General features: G+C 47.1%; 1 protein-coding gene across 1 annotated transcript; it reads right to left on the bottom strand.

The window, feature by feature from the left end:
• Window positions 1-11,943: 11,943 nt before the first annotated feature.
• On the bottom strand, window positions 11,944-16,170 carry LOC103913245 (serine/threonine-protein kinase PDIK1L-like). Its single transcript, XM_009319724.1, has 3 exons — window positions 15,548-16,170; window positions 14,281-14,497; window positions 11,944-12,305 (listed from the first exon to the last, which is right to left on the bottom strand). Exons 1-3 carry the CDS (start codon window positions 16,091-16,093, stop codon window positions 12,070-12,072), a joined length of 999 nt encoding a protein of 332 aa, XP_009317999.1. The 5' UTR covers window positions 16,094-16,170; the 3' UTR covers window positions 11,944-12,069.
• Between the last annotated feature and the right edge of the window lie 929 nt (window positions 16,171-17,099).

A 17,099-nucleotide genomic window follows, 5' to 3' on the forward strand; every position in this document is an offset into this window, starting at 1 on the left:
GAAAAAGGGGGGGGGGGGGGGGGCACAAAGGAAACAGGAGACCCGACTGGGAGAAAAGGGGCTGTGCAGATCCTTCCCATGGTGATGCCTGAAGATTCGTGGCCACCTCTTGAGCTAGACTTCATTAATACGGGGTGACAGCGTGGGACCAGGTATCCAAATAACAAACTGGGGAGCCCAGAGGGATCCTGACGCAGCTAGAGAGACACAGCGTTTCCTACCAGTAGCCCTGCCTACGGGGGAACGTCGCTGTGACAGCGCGGGTGTACAGACAGCAGCTCCTCGCAAAGAGGACTACGTGACGGACATGGTCATGTTCTTTGCTCGCGCCCCGTGTCATTAATGCTGGCTTGCAGTAAACATCTCACGTTTAGGTGAAGCGCAGTCCTGGTATTGACAAGCTGCAGCTCCTCCTTCTCCCTTCGTGATGGGAATGAGGTCGATTAAGCAGACAAGGGCTTATGCAACTGCTCAAAAGATGAACAAAGTCAAGAAACGGCAATTTGCCCGTAAAACCCAACAGACCAAGGGCTGTGGCCGATCCCACGCCCGTGGAAATGAAACCTGGGGCTGGGGAGGCCCCAGCTTTCCTTGCTCCGGGTTGAAATGGGGCCAAGGGAAGGAGTCGGGCCACCGCTGCGGAGCAGGCGCTCGTGCTGCGTCCTCCCCGCTCAGTAACCCATCGCAGCCTCGGTCAGGCAAAGGGGTTTTGAGGCCGATGCTTTCAATCAAGAGAGCACCAGCGAAGGTTGTGCTCCCCTGCCTGTGCCCAGCTCCTTCGCAGCCGATGAGGAAAATAAGCAAGCAGGCATGAAGAAGGCAAGTCATTAATGGAAGCTGCTTCCTCCTTTCACGGGCAAACCGTGGTGACCAGCTTAAAATACTTTGAAGAAGAAAAAGGTGAGTCATGCTCATTTCTGCATCAATTTTAGCCTGTTGCCTTTCTCCTGCTCCAGCGTTTTCGGGACGCTAATGCTCTCTGCGTGCCTGCGATCGGATGTGGTGAAGATGCGGCACATGGGTGCTGGGGAGCTCAGGTGCAGCTCGAGCAGTAATAACCTGCTCAGGGCAGGAGCACCAGGGCTCGCACCGTGATGTCATTGCTGTAGTCTTGTGCTTTCTGACATGAAAAGAAGCTCTGCCAGCTTCAATATTTCTCTTGCTTCTATTTATATGCCTTTTCCTCATCTTCTGCCCCTGCCTTGGTAGAGCTGGAGCGATTAGTGAAGTGCCTGCTAAGCACACCTCTCTCGCTGTAAGCACAAGGGCTGCAGAGCAGGTTTTTGCTTCCCCACGCCCACGGGAAGAAGCCCATCTTCGCCCAGGAGAGCTGCTGGCAGAAGAACCCTGCTGAGGATGCGGGACTGCCTCGACCTGCTGCTTCCTGGACCCTGGGGAGCTGTTAACCTCCTGCTTTCCAGTGGAGCGCAGCATCAGACCGGGGGTTGGTAGCTGCAGGAGGGATCAAAGCTGCTGCCCTGGGTCACGCAGGCATCCAGGTGGGTCCACCCAGCACAGGCTCCACCTGTGAAGAAAGCAAAGCCCAGGTAAAGAGTACTGTGAGCCCGTTGCCGAGGCATGCTGTCGCCCCCAGCTTTTGCCCTGGCTGCAAGCGATCTCTAAATTAGCAGCATGGAGACAGGCAGGGACATAAGGAAACAGCCTCAAGTTGCGCCAGGGGAGGTTTAAGTTGGATATTGGGAAATTTTTTTTCACCGAAAGGGTTGTCAAGCATCGGACCAGGCTGCCCAGGGGAGTGGTGGAGTCACCATCCCTGGAAGTATTTAAAAGACGGGTAGATGAGGCGCTTAGGGACATGGTTTAGTGGGCATGGGGGTGTTGGGTTGACGGTTGGACTCGATGATCTTAGAGGTCTCTTCCAACCTTAATGATTCTATGATTCTATGACTCCGGACAGTAACTCCTACAAGGTAGGAGAGCTGGCTCCAGGAGAAGGATGTCTGACCATAACCTAACAGCAGCAGGAAGCTGGAAATTTAAGAGCAGCTGGGAGATACCTGAAAAACTTGAGGTGTTCAATCCTAAGATGGCCAAGGTGAAGCATCACCGTTCCAGGAACTGAGCCGTAAAGCGGGAGGACACCAACACCAAGATAAACATGGTAAGGTAGAGTATGAGCGGCTCAGCTGCTCTGCTGTCATTAATGTTAAGGGCAATTTTAACATCCAGTAGGCCCTTCTACATCTGAAAGGGATGAATTTAGCAGAATAGATGTTGCTCCGTTTGGAGAAAATAAAATAATACTTGTTTCCAGATTCTAGTTCGGCTCATCCTGCCTCCGGCTGCAAACTCTAAGCCACGGTTGGCTCCATTGCTTGCCGAGACCCCAGCAGCTCCGTTCATTATAAAAAAGTGAACTGGAAAAAAAAACCCCAAAGAGAAATACAGGGGAAAAAAAAAAGGCAAGTAACCCAGAAATACCTAACGACACAGGGCAGCCTCTCTGGTGAGGCCAGGTATCACCAGCAGCACAGGGTGGCGGGGATCTGACCTGCTCTCAAGGATCGATCCCCTTCTGCCAGCTCGGATTTTGTTTTTCTTCTTCGTGTGGCAGCAGCAGGGGCTGCCTCCTGCCTCCAGTGCAATAAGCAGTCACGCCAGGGGCTCGGGGAATCTGCGGTGAATCTGTAAGAAAAGGAGAAAATTAAAGCAAGAGAAGCAGGAGCCAGAAAGGAGCCCGATTTTAAAAAATACAGCAGTCACGATCTGGCCGTGCTCACCAGCTTTGTTTAATAAGAATAAGGAGTCAGTGGTTTGGAAAAACAAAGTTGAGGTAAAACAGCACCGCTCGGACCTCGGGTAATCAGCAGCACGAAGTCTTTGGGCTCATCTCGAGTCCTTTTCCAAGTGGGAAAGAAGTGGTTTGGCATCGATTTATCAACATCGCTGCCTGCTTCCCCTCTTGTCCCTTCCCCGTCTCAGCCGGCTGGCACAGGGGTGCGGATGGCTCTGTGGGATTTCATGCCCGAAGCCCCCTTCCGAAGGCCACAAGCCCCTGCACTGACTCACAGAGCCGCTTCGGTGGTTTTAAACTCTTAAGCAACACGGTGGGCTTTATGGTTTTTTCCCCCTCCCTCTTTCAGTTTGTCTGTAATTGTGGGGAAAAGCCAAATGTGGTGGTTTTAGCCTTAATCTTCCGTGTAAGCAGAAGGCTGAGACTACTCGGTCACAAACTGACAGCTAAATTCATTCAGCACACATCTTCGGCAGAAGTTGGTGCTGGTTTAAGGGAAAAGGTTAAAAAAAACCCCAAACTCTTAAGCCAACGTGTACAAATTCCTCTGCAGATGCCTGTTTTCATCGATGCTTCCTCTCGGAACCTACGCAGATCTAGTTTTTGTCCAAATCCAGCTGATACCCTGATGGAAATTAAGTATAAGCTTTGTTATGGCCGTGTCTGCCAGTAGTTGTTTTAAGTACCCACTGATGGTTCTTGGGCACTAGATCTAGGCCCAAGCCTTCCATATATGCCATATAAGCCTTACATAGATGTGTTTTCATCCCTGTCAGGACTTGATGCATCCCACAGCCCTTTCAGATCACTTCCCGGGAAGCCAGCGGTGAAACACAAGCTCAGTACACTGCTCCTGGGACACACATCCTCATGCGGGAGCGTCCTTAGGAGATCCTTCCCTCTCCTCTGCCGCTGGGATTTCAAACTCCTGCATCATTGCATGTATCAGGGCGGTTCTAGAAATTTATTTCCCATTAGTATAGTTTCTTTAAGTAAACCTCGATGCCTCCATTTTGCTTAGGAGCCAACTCTCCCAGGAGGTTTGCTGGGATTAGGGGAGCCAGAGGTAGCAGGGCAATGACACCAGGGTCTTGATCCCGGCACAGAGCGCACGGGTGTCCGTGCCACTCGCTGTGGGGCTGGGACCCACATCACGGCTCAGTGCAGCTTGCAAGACATCCATGACGCCACTTTAAAAACCACTTTCTCAAAAACTTAAACCCCAAACTTCCTGGGGGAGCTGCAAGAGGGCAAGCGTGTTGATGGCTTTTGGGTTTTACGCCCCTGTGTGTACATCAGCACATGGCAGGACGGTGGCTTCCACCTTCCCTCTCGCCCGCCTTCCTGGGAAACCCGTCCGCTCTGCACTCCAGGCTATTCTGGAGGGAGCAAGCGCAAGGCTGTGCCGAGCAGGAGCACTGCGAGGAGGTGTGAATAATGCCAGTAGACTGCACATTGTTTCCATTTTAAAAAACAAATTAATCTAAATTCTCTGATCCTGCAGCTCTTTTGAGAATAAAGGAAAGCTAAGTAAGCTTAAAAGGGAGCAAACCGCTGCTTCCAACTTCAAAAAGCCTCAGCAAAATCAATTAAGAGTGTACGAAGAATCTTGAAAGAACAACAGGGACTGACAGATTGAACCGCACGAGCTCATTACCTTTTCGAATCCTCTCTCTCTATGGTGTTCCTGCACGTCAGCTGCGGCACGTAGGTGTCTTTACATTTCGCCTGCGAGAGTACCTGGCTCAGGCTTTGCAAACAGAATGCAAATACAGCGTTAGCGTTTCACGCGCTACGGAAACAGCCTCCTTTGATGGGGGAAGGCAGCAGCTATTTAACGGAACACAGGAGCAACGCGTTGGAAGTTTAGGATGAGAGAGGAGGAACAGCGAATGTGAACTGAGCGCTCCAGTGCTAAAGGTTTTAATTAGGAAATAGCCTGTATCCACCTCCGATGGACGAAGCTGCAGGTTTCCCCGTTAGTTTGCAAAAATATTTCTCTAGATTCAGTCGGTCCACGAGTGATGCCAGTTCACTCCCGCACCCACACAGGTCAATAACTTCGTTCTTACCTCTCCAGCCGTGAAGAGATTAAATTCTCCCCCTGACCCCGTCAGAAAGGGGACGTTTCTAGCTGATGAATCAGGATCACAGGAGCACCGACGCCGCGGCCTGCAGCTTTCACCACAACCAACCGCCGCACCTCCCGTCCCTCCTCCTTCCCAAGCCTCGAGAGCAGGTCGGCAAATCTGCTTTCCTTATCTCGTCCTGAGCCCCTGCCGAGATGAGACACTTAATCCAACCAGCTCCTGCGTCCCCCCCTTGGAACGATCTGTACCTCCAGCCACCCCACCTGCGTGTTGGTTGCCTGCAGATAACCGCTCAGTGACAGGCAGCCGGGGCGCCTTCGTTAGTCTTTGTGATTAACAGACCTGTGAATTTGTTTAGTTCCCAAAAAAAACGCTTCCCAGCAGCTGTAAGACTACCAGCTACGATAACGTATTTAACAGACGTAGGAAAAAAAGACCTTCTGCTGTCTGGCGAGATGTGCTGGGATTTATGATTAATGGAGAATTCCACTAATGAATGATTGGGAGGCAATGCTTAATTTTAGAGAAAAACAGAATAGTATCGACTGACTTGATCCCGACTGGGGACGGTAGCGAGTATTTAATTCTTCCCTGGATAAATTCAGCCCCTAGCTATCTTGCGTCTCTGTGAGTGATGTGATTTGTCCCATTGAAAAAAAATTAACTAGTCTGAAGCATCCTTAATCCAAAGCAATCAATTTAACTGCCTGCCTCGATGGACAACTCCAGCATTCAGAGAGGCTATTCTGACAAACCGCTCCGATGCACGAGGCTCATTGCAGGGGAGAGAATAAAAATGGAGAACTTACACATTTTTCCCCACCAAAGCAGAACAAAGCTTCACCTTCGCTATCTGTTCGCTTGAAACGCAAAGCTGAATCACAGATCCACCTTCCTCCCCGTTCCTTTCTCTTTTCTTCAAGAGAGATTACGGCCGTAGATAAAAAAAAAATAAAATAAAATATGGAGTGGTACATCCTTAGTCACCGCTGCCTGACCTAGGGAGAAAAAAAAAATCAACAGTGTCAAAGCCCCGGGAGCCGGGGGCTGAGCCGAGGCACCCACTTGCAGCCCTGTCACCCCGCGGTGCACTCGACAGCACCATTCTCTTCCTAAAAATGGGAAGCCACATAAGCAGCTATCACTGGCAAACGTCCTCCTCCAGTCACCAAAGCAGGGGTTTTCACCAAGACCCCGGTTTTCACCAAGACCCCGCTACTTTACCACGACAGGAGCGATGGGCAGCAATATTTAGAGAGTTCAGCGCTTTACGGTGAGAAAGGAGGACAGCAGCATCGCCGTCTCCCTCAGGAGCTGGAACAAAAACTGCCTGCCAACAGGGCACCACAGAGAGAGCAGCTCCACCAGCAGCTAAACAACGGCTTAGGAACTCCCTGAACCAAAGGTTGCTCTAAACCGCTGTTCGGTAACCGCTCATAGGTTTATCTTCCACAAGTAGGTATGATTTAAGCCCTCCGACGCTTCTCCTACCACCGGGGGAGTTTAGCAAATTCAGCTATGATGTGCTGTGTGAAACCTGTGCATCCCCCGGGCACCCACTTGGTTCTCGTAGCACGAGGGGGGAGCGCCCATTCAATAGAGGAGTTTGTTTTCTCCGTAACCTACATAATTTAACAAACTTCCCATCCCCCATTCCCAAATTGTGGGTCTTTGACAAACTTCCCTGTATTTTTCTTCTTTTGCTCAGCTATATTATTATTAATGAGCCGCATACAGCTTTTGAAACAGGAGAATACCATGGATTCGTGCACTCTTCCATTTTATTCTGTTCCTTTCCCGGCTACAGACGTTACATTTACCCTTTAGATCACTTTTGAATATTGAGCTTGTTTTCAGAGCGCTACACGCAGCAGCTCCAGGATTCTCCCCGCCGCCCCTTTCCCTAAGAAGCCGTCACTTAAATTAGAGGCTGTCAGTGCATATCTTCATTTACCAATTCACTAGGTGTTAGAGTAAGACTTACTAAATTGTGGTACCTAAAAAACAATTAAAAAAAAAAAAAAAGAAGTGTCACATGGGATTCTGAAGAGATGCTCAGTATTACCACACTTTTTAATGCATCAGTAAAAGACCACAGCATTTTATTAATTTATAAAATACAGAGTTTCAAAAGATTAAAGCATATGTACAGACTAGCTAAAAATATCTGGCAGCTGTGAGGATACTCGCCTAGCATGGCAAAACAAGGAAGAAAATGAGTAAACAGCCATCCTTGTGCCCCGCAAATTTTCTCACGTGTTGCGAGGGCGCGCAAACCTATCTGTATTCCAGAAAAATGGACCTGGTCTCCACTAAAAACAGCCCTGGAAGACCACCAGCATGCTCTGAGGAGAGATGGCAGAAAGCAGACAGTAGAGTAGCAGTGGAAGTAGGAAGAGAAGGATGAAGAAACCTGACTTCAGAACAGCAGCTCTGCAAAGCAGAGGAGTATTTACAACCGAAAGCTGCGGCAAGGAAAACCCAGCGTACAGTCCCGATCCCCCAGAACTCCAAGATTAGTTAGAAATCAAGGCAACAACCAGGATTAGGTAAAACTGGGCTGTACCGCAGGTGTAGAGCTGCCATCAAAGCCAGCCCTGTCTCCTACCAGAAGACAGAAGTGCTCTCCAGAACAGCGAGACTGTGGCTTTTAAGAACAAAAGAGCCACACCCCCACGTTCAGCTCGGTTTCCAGTCACCGTGAGGTCTGTCAGCACAGAGGTGTCAACAGCTGAATGAGCTTCAAAGCAGCCGTGCCTATCGTTGCTGCACACACTTCACAGGCGCTAGCACTGTCGGACTAGGGATTCTCTAAATTCAAAAGTCAAGTTTTAATTTAACGATTTGAATTAACTTATTTTTTAATACGTTCCCACCACAGCTCTTGTCAGGGACCACTCCTATTTGTTATCGGCGGATAACAAACGGACCACCAGTCCATTTGTTATCTGTTACGGGGACAGAGGTCAATTAATGCTTCTTTGTGCAGGACAAACATATTTTACAGCCTGGAGGAGCAGGTGAGGAAACGTCACGCTTCCCCATGGACGGCCAGTGGAGCCTCTGGATAAAGTCACGGCAGGAAGAAAGATCCTCTCCATGAATTTAGCTTATGACACACTGCTTATAATACAGTCTTCTATATTGCAGCCACAATCTTCGTAGAGCGGGACAGGGGGAAGATATATATCATCTCTTTCTAACAGAAACAGATGTATTTCTGTCCTCTGTGTGGCACAGGTGGCGCAGAGGGGCTCACCGTGTTATCTTTCTTTTGGCAGGTTATTTCTTTCCTACAAAAGGAAGATGTCCCCGAAGGACACTATTTCACCTCTGCGCAACAGAAGAGCACAGGAGGAACCTTTTCCAGGAGCTCCCAGCTCCTTAAGAAAAGCAAAGATCAGCAGTAGTTTACAGATACATTAAAATATTTTCCGAACAGGGTGCAAATTAGACTCCCCATTTACCTGCCAAGATTCCAGTTCAGTCCTTTTCATTTCCCTTGTAAGAACAGCTGGCACAAGCAGCTAGCACAGCAGGAAGCATGATTCCTTAAACTACTTTAAGTGTTAGTGACGCATACGTTCTAATCAAGAGTTGGCATCTTTAACATTCTTTGTATTTATTTTAAGAAAGCATTTTAGTTAATCTAAGCAAGAATATTCAAAAGCTACTGTGAACAAAATACATTTTTGTTTCTGCTCAAACTTTTCAGAATAGTCACTGAACACTTTGCCAGCTCATTCAGCAGACATCACTCAGTTCCGTGGCCAAGCAACACGGAGCAAAGAATTAGACACACACAAAAAAAAGCTCCAATTAAACCTCCTAAAGACAACTTCTGTGCCAAGGACAAGCGGCGTGGCATTACCAGTGAGAAGCCAGGGCTGGAAAGGCAGTCAACACGCAGTGGGGCAGAGAAGCCCGTCTCCAGGTGGTTTCTGCGCGTTTCTTTGCCGTCCTTCGACAGGGCAGTCACAGGACAGCAACAAAAGGATGCACAAGGGTTGCTTTAAAAAGAGCAAGTTCAGAAACTCCTCCACGACTGTGCCAAGTACGGCCAGTCAGTCAAGGTCACCTCAGCCAAGTTTTCACCTACGCTACTCACTGCATAAAAGAACACAAAATATAAAAACACCGAAGGTTTGCATAAAAATAGATTTTTTTTGTAGTTCTCCTCTTAAAATTACTGTACAAATAAATAAAGTTATTGTCCATTTAAATATAACCGTTCAGGAAAACTGGAAGCCGGCAGCGGTCTTCTGATCGACCCACTCATTCCAAAGGAAGGCAGAGTTGTTCGCTGCCTCCGAGGCCTGCGGATCACAGCGGGACACGACACCTGCAAAGGAAACGCGCCAAAGTTGCAAAATAAAATACTTCTTGGCGAAAGTGCTGGCCCATACCAAAGGTCCCCTGGCCCACTGTTCTGCCTCGGGGACATCAGTAGCATACATACGCTTAGGGAAGAGCACAGGGCAGGTACACAAGCAGGCCTTCCTCAGTAAAAATCCCAGTTCTGAGCAATGTTTAACTTAAGGACTTCCTGAATCCCAGGTTATAGCCATATCCTTGTCTTTAAATTCATGAAAGAAAACTCATTTGGGTGGTTTTCCACACTGTTCTGAGGAGATTTAGTCTCTGGCTGCCCTACACTGTAGAGTTCATTGCCCTGTGACAACAAAGCATTATGGGAAGAAAAAAAATAAATGTATCTCCTGTTTGATTCAGACTTGCTATTGGAGAATTTCTTCTGAAGCACCTAGATTTAGCATTGCGAGAAACCCTTTTCAGCTTCTGTGCTACTCCTGATTTTGGATTAGGAAAGTCGGATATGGAGTCAGTCTGTTTTCTGGACTGAAGCATCCATGAACTGGTGTTTAGGACAAGCCCATTTCAGAAAGGCGGGTTGGTTTTCATTTCAGTCCACGCGACCAGAGCAGCTGACAGCATCTTCAACAGCGTGAGACTAGCGCCTCGTGGCGTGGAGCGCTGTGCCACAAGTCATTGCTGCGTCAACTCCGATTACGTGCCAAAAGCAAGTACGGTAGGTATTCAGCTAGCAGGAAAATAAAATAAATGAAGAGGATCGAGACAGACGCGGTTTTCTGCGTTCTGTGTCCTGGCATTTTTCTTCTGAACCCAGTCTGCAAACCTATTTACCATTATGGTTTCATAATGAAAACGGAAAGTCAACAGTAGTAAGCCTGACGCTGTGCTGCTAGAGCCTTTTTTTCTCTTTACCCTTGCAAATTCCTCTATAGCAGGCTAATCACTCCGGGGCTGGCCTGCCAACTAGTGGTACTGTTGCTATTACAGTATGCCAGGCCTCCTGCTTCAGGTGGGAGTCGCCAGAACTGCAGATCCTACCAGACTAATCGAGTAGTTTGCAGCGATAAAACTGATTTTTCTTGGTAAAAAGAAGCGTTGGTCTTGTCCACTGAGATTTCAGTAAAGCATTCGATGTAGTACCACACAAGAAAGCATCAGACAGACGGGAGAAGGCTGGGATTAGTAAAAAGGAAGATGTAAGGCAGTTAACCTGTCCCAAGGGAAAACTGAAACGGGCAATTTGGAAATGAAGAGGCTAGAGTAGAGTTTTATCAAGATTGGCACTGGCAACGGACTTGTTTAATTAATGTTTTCACTAACAGCCTTGGCACAATTAGAGGTGTGCCGATGACACAAAGCTGGAGGTATTACGGTTATAAAAAAGGATGAGGAAATATTCAGGGTCATTCACCGTTTCTTCTAACTGACAGGGGATGAAACTCGCTAATAGAAAACATAAGGTCATGCATCTGTGAACAAAAGTAACTGCTGTAACCCAGAACGCTATTGATTTGAAGCAACTCGAGCCAAAAAGGGCTTTAGGATACAAAGTAATTATGAGAGGATTAAGTGATACAGATATGAAAGGAGAGAGATGCGATCCTGGAATACATCAGGAGGAATATTTCCAGACTAGATGGTAAATGCTAGCGCTTTACAAGGACCTGAAGAGACTCGTCTAGAGTAAAAGCAGAAGTTCTTTGTATACGGAGGAGATGGAGGAGCCGACCTCGGTGGAACCAACCAGCCAACCTTGGACGGGAAGAAACGCTGCTAAGGTTACGATTGTTTTCTATAAAATAGTTCAGAATGGGCAAACACCCGAGAAGGAGAAGAACATTTTAAGCTAAAGGACAAGTCTGTCACAAGATCAAGAGTATTAAGCTGATCAGAAATGCATTTGTGTTGCAAAGGACAACATCCTTAGCTATAAGGACAGCCAGATGCTCAGTCTCAGTGACAGTATCAGACACAAAAACCTTTATTTCTATGACGCATTTATCAAATAAACTCTAGGATACGAAGCCCATGATAGCAGAAGACGGGAAACTCCCTTCTGTATTTTCATTGCTCTGCTGAAAGACACGGAATCTGACAGGCCATCTTGAATTTTATGTTGGCTGTTGAAACTTCCATCAAGGCAGATACCAAAGAGGCCATCAAGAACTCACAAGGATCAGGATCAAATTCTTTTTTCCAAAGTGGGCAGATAAAAACAACAGTCTCACTGCAGGACTCAGCAAGACCACCAGACTTCCAGTCCAGCCTTTTCCAAGACATTCTTCAAGGCCTTTACATGTTAAACAGTTCAGGAAAGCTCCTCTATCACCTGGTGCACCCAGCTCTGATACGCTCTGAGTATTAACAGTGCTTTAATTAAAAAAAAAATATATATGTCTTTAATCTGACAGTTACTATCATACCTGAATGCCGTATTTAAGATGCACACCTACAGATACACAGTAACTTTGCCCACTGCAGCTTTTATTTAGTTAGCAAATATATTGTAAAAGCAACAAACAAGCACGGGTAAATGCTGGAGTGATGGCAGCAACCTGGCCTCATTTGTGGAAAGAGATGAGGTTTAGGGTAAAGAACAGGCTGGCCCAAATACAGACAGCACAGCCAATTCCCTGAACAAACACCATTAAGGAGGCAAAAGTTTCTTTGTTAGACGTACTTCAACTAAATTCCTTTTCCCAAACGTTTATCAAAGCAGTTTTGTTCTTCTAGTTTGGCTGTATCTTTCTATCACTGAATTTCCAGAGCTGCTACAGGTCACATTCGACTTAGAGGGCTTTGGCCTGGAGGTCAGTAACAAAAAATCCCCTGTAAGCTCAGCCTGAACAGGGGGTAGCCTGGCAGAGACACTAACCTGAACGTCCTTCGTCTCTACGAGACGGAGCGTTGGCGCTTTTTGCCGTAGGAGATTTGCCTGATTCGGACTTCTAGTTGGAAGGCATCCAGTCTTTCCTTTGGGTTAAAAGCCAGCATATCGTGCAGGAGCTTGCAGAGATCATCTGGCATGGACTTCTTGTTCTTCAGGGGAATTTGTAATTTCATGTTGGGATTCTCCAGCAACGCTTCTCCGAGGGGAATAAGCTCCTTGCCTTGGCAGATATAAGTTCCTGAACACAGATTAGAAGGAGTCAGGTTATCGAGGTAGAGGGAAGCCTACGCAAAACGCTGTTGTGTGCAGTACGGCTAGACATTCTGGAAAACTAAACATCTGAAAGATTACCGGAAAGATCACTTATTAAGAGGCAATGGCCAAGTCAAATATTGGGAGAGGTTGTTATCAGAAGAGGCTTTTACTTTCAAATAGTAATCAAGACGTTGCACAAGGCTGTGTGCGTAACCGTGCGTGGAACGGAGGGAGCAAGTTTAAGTATGGCGCGCTCGCCAAGCAGTTGTACGGACCATCTGCAGAGAAAATGGGCTCCTGAAATGAACCTCCTCCATTTTACTCTGTTTCGCCCTACTAGCAGACTCGGAAGCTCTAGAAGAGGGAAGGAGACTGTGCTTGGCTGAGGTGACTTGAAAGGGTTAAACACAAAACTTATTTGCTCAGTTAGTCAAACAATTTTCAATTAAAATGACAGGATATGCCATTTACCGTTAGCCAACTCCTCCTCAGCAAGATTAAGGAAGGGAAATGTAAATTTGCTCCTGGTAATCTAAATAATTTCACCGGTTGTTGAAAATGATTAACTGGCTTCCAAAACAGACAGTAAAAACAGCTTTGCTCACTCAGGCTGTTCTGCCCCTGCACCAGGCAAAGAATAAATGTTTCAAAGGCAGTGACCTGTCTGTGTATAGAAAAGGTTGGCCTTGCAAACTCCTTATCTCAAGTTGGCGGGTAGCTATTTTAATGAAATCTGTTCATGCTTTGGTCTCAGCTGCAGCCATTTGCTTGTTTCTGTAGGCAGGAACTAAAACATTTATCAATGTTTGGCATTTTAAAAAGAAATAAATAATGGAATTAGAACTGAGCCTACTTGACAAAAAAAAAATTAAAGGGGTAGCACAGAACCTTCTCAAAGTTCCTCCATAGAAATTCCTTTAAAGAATTTAAACATTTAAAATAAAGACAGACAGGTATACAATGATCTCGGAGCCTGGGTAGATGTCTTCAATTATTATGCTAATGTGCACGACTGGCATTCTCTCCTCTCGAGATGGATTTTCCACTGCAATATACTTTTCTGAAATCGTTTAGTACAAAGTGTTTCAAGCGCGCATATACGTGGGGGATTTGGAGGAAGGAGGCGGCGGGGAGAGAGGGAGAGAGCAGGCCATCGGAGGAGTCAGCCCTGTGAGATCTTGCATCTCTAAACTGTGAGGAAACTCAGCCAGATGGCAGTGAAGCTTATCTAAACATCCTTTCCCAGTTTATTATTTGGCTCCTTGGAATATCCTTTCAGTGCTCCGAGTGATCCCGTCCCTTGGTTATGCCAAGTCAAGGACACAAGCGAACCCATAAGCCCAATTCCAGAAATGTTTTGGTTTTAAGAGCATTAAAAGCATTTCTGAGCAAATAGAAGGTTTAGCATCTGTACGCTTCCATGAAGAGCATAGCTGTAAGACAGATGCCTCACCAACGGCTACGATTTTTTTTCTCCTACAATTCTTTAGTGACAATAAGGGCCAAATCCATTTTTGAAGAGCGTTCCTTAGGGTAAGGAAGGCCTGACAGCAGAGAAGCCAGAAGCGATCTTTCCCTTAACCTTCAAATCCCACAGAGTATTTCTGGCAGAAGGAATGATCCTCCAAACAAGATGATCTGTAAATATAAAAAGCATTCCTTCTGCCTTAGCGATATCTCTTCAAGACCTGGAAACCCTGCATGAGAAGCAACCAAATTAGGAGCAATGCATGCTGAAGAAAAAGAGATTTCTTTGCAGTTCTTTACCAAAACACCCCAAAACCCCCAACTTTGGGTTTCTTTGGGTTGCAAAGTGCTTGCAAATTCCTGGAAAAAGCCACATCCAAAGCACATATGCCACAGCGTTTGTAACTATGCCCGGGAGAAACACCTCTCAGAGGATCCCTACAGATCCAGAACGTCCACTGGCAACAGGACAGCACCGATCTGATCCTCACCGAGCAATTCCTTCTCAGTATCCCCGTCTCGGAAGGTGATCCTCTCAACCATAGCCCAGAAAATGATCCCAAGGGCAAATATGTCAGCCTTCGCAGTGTAGTGACCTTCCCATACTTCCGGAGCCATGTAGAAGTTTGACCCACAGGCAGAGGAGAAGCGATGCTGGTTCACGTTCCCTTTCCCCTGACACACCTTGCTGAGGCCAAAATCTGCTACCTGCAATGCATAAGCAGAAAAGCAAAACAACTTATTCACAAACGTCAAGTTTACAAGCCTGTTTACAAAGTGAATTCCGCTCTGAAATCCACCGCAGCATGGCACTTGACACTTGGCCGGTGGCAACCCCAGTGAAACAAAGAGCTGATTATTTCCTGTTAGCCGTCCATTCCCCAACTCCTTTCCTGTTGTTTGTTCCCCTTCCTAAGATGGGCAAAACAGGTATCTGTTTGTTATTTTTCTGTGAAGTTCATTCTGATTACATCTAGTCGGGCGTAAACATACCTTGAACAACATCTACAGCAGAAGTGGCTCTTACTGTTCCACAGTGAGCGCACTGAATCTCTTGCATTTACCGTTATTATTCATAGTGATTAAGACGACATTGATTTCAGCGTCCCTTGATGGCTCTACAGGTCGAAGTACAAATACCATCATTGATCTGAATGGTCAAGAAATGAATTATCTGCAAGGCACCGACCTGTTATTTTATGCCTAACTACGGGAACTCTCGGGATGGAAAGTTCAGGAGCAAGATGGCTCCCAGCTTTTCCAGCTCTCTGAAAAGCAGCTGTGCAGACTTTCAGTCTGGTGCTACAGGAAAGGCAGCTAGCCGGTCTTCATCTCAATCAGGGCACCAACCCTGAAGCACGAAGACGTTCCCCACCTCCCCTGAACATCAATATGTGCTTGAGACAGCAATATTGCAAGCACTAGCTGTTGTAACAGGGCAGTATGTTCTTAAAGTTTAAGGGCACAGAAAATACTGTTTCATTTTTGACTGATCATGATCTCCCTGATTATCTAGCATTAGGCAGCCCTGAACTGCTCCTCTCAACAGGATAAGCAGTGGATGAAGGGCATTACAGAAGTACACCATCGTGACCTCTACTTCCTAAAACAAAAAGCCCACAGCTGATATCAGATGTTCTGAGTACATTTACTACAAGCTTACAAGTATCACAAGACTTACCAAAAGACCGTTCCAAAGCACGCGATGCGTAAGCATGTAGATCATGTACTTGTTACAGCAAAGTTTTATTCCCTTACCTTTACTATGGGACTTCCACGCCTATGAGAAATCAAAATATTGTCAGACTTCAGGTCTCTGTGCACTATCTGGTTTCTGTGCAGGAAAGCCACAGCGCTGCTGAGCTGCCGCATGAAGCTGTTATTCAGCTGAGCATCCGGGCTGCGAGACAGCAGGTATTCATTCATGTTGCCACCGTCACAAAACTCCATCACGAACCACAGAAAGCAGGCCGATTTGGGATCCATGCACCTCCGCCCTTTCAGGCAGGTCTCAATCAGCAGCAAGTGGCTGTCTGATTTCCTGTAACGATGACTAATTGGCTGAAAGACTTGGCCATTCTGCAGGATACACTCCTCCAACTGGATCACGTTTTCATGTTGCCTCTGGATGCTCTGCAGGGCCCAGAACTCTTGCAGAGCCAGTTCGACATTTTCAGGCACGTTACAGTGCATCCTTTTAACAGCTACTTTGCTTCTAGTTTGATTAACGATGGCCTCATAAACCACGCCATAGCTCCCTCGGCCCACTTCTCGAACGATGCTGTACTTGGCTTCCGTTGCCATCCCTCACTTCGGCCCAGCGAACAGCAAATCGGAGGAAAATATTTGAACTCACGGCCGTCAGTCATCACCTGCAGTAAAACCCTGGAAGAGAAGGGGATGAAAAGCTTAAAACTCTCCCAAGCCAAGCAGCTTGCCAACGATCAACTGCAAATACTTCCAACCGGTATCGATTTTAGTGGTATATGCATCGGTATATGATGCAGCTGCGCGAGGACCGACAGCTAAAACGGGGTTTTAAGAGAAAGCCTATATCCATGGTAACTTTGAGACATTATCAAGTACAATCCTGACTGCACAGCGGGGTACAACCACCTGGGAAGTGACATCGATTTGTCCACAGCGGACAAAGTTTAGTGAGAAAGAAAAAGAATTATGTAGACACGTTTCCGGCAAAGGGCAGGAAAGGGAAGACAAGACCTCCTGGGTAACAGCTGAACTTACTTTTACCAGAATTGACTTTTAAAGAAATAAAGTTAGCCAGAAGTGCCAGTTTGGCACTACGTCTTTCACCTTCGCTTTCCCCCCTCGAAAATTTACTTATCCATCAACGGCTACATCATGTCCCAGCACTTCCACTACCAGTTTTCTACCAGTCCACGCCTTGATACTCACCCCCTTTCTCCAGCTCACCCCCTTCCAACCCCTCCACAAGCCTTACGCTGCACTTCCCCTCCACCTCAAGCTCCCTGTCCCACTCCCAGGCCCCCCACCCCAGGTCCTTCTTCACTTCGTTGTCTAGTACGGGTTCCCGCTGCAATTCTCATGGTCCCTCATTCAATTCCGCCCCCCCAGCCCTATCCCCCCCGATAACCCTGCTCCCTTTTCAGCCTCTCATTTCACTTCTCCTTGCACCAGTGCTCTTCAATACCATCCCAAGTTTTGCTCCCTAATAACACATTAATCGTTCCCTGCTTTCACGCCCCACATGTTCCTTTCCCAATCCCCTTAACCCTTCCCCCTTCAAACCGCCCCCTCAACTCCCTACCCCACCTGCTGCTGCCTTCAA

Source organism: Pygoscelis adeliae, unplaced genomic scaffold, assembly GCF_000699105.1.
Source record: "Pygoscelis adeliae isolate BGI_AS28 unplaced genomic scaffold, ASM69910v1 Scaffold121, whole genome shotgun sequence".
In the NCBI taxonomy this organism is placed as follows: domain Eukaryota; kingdom Metazoa; phylum Chordata; class Aves; order Sphenisciformes; family Spheniscidae; genus Pygoscelis; species Pygoscelis adeliae.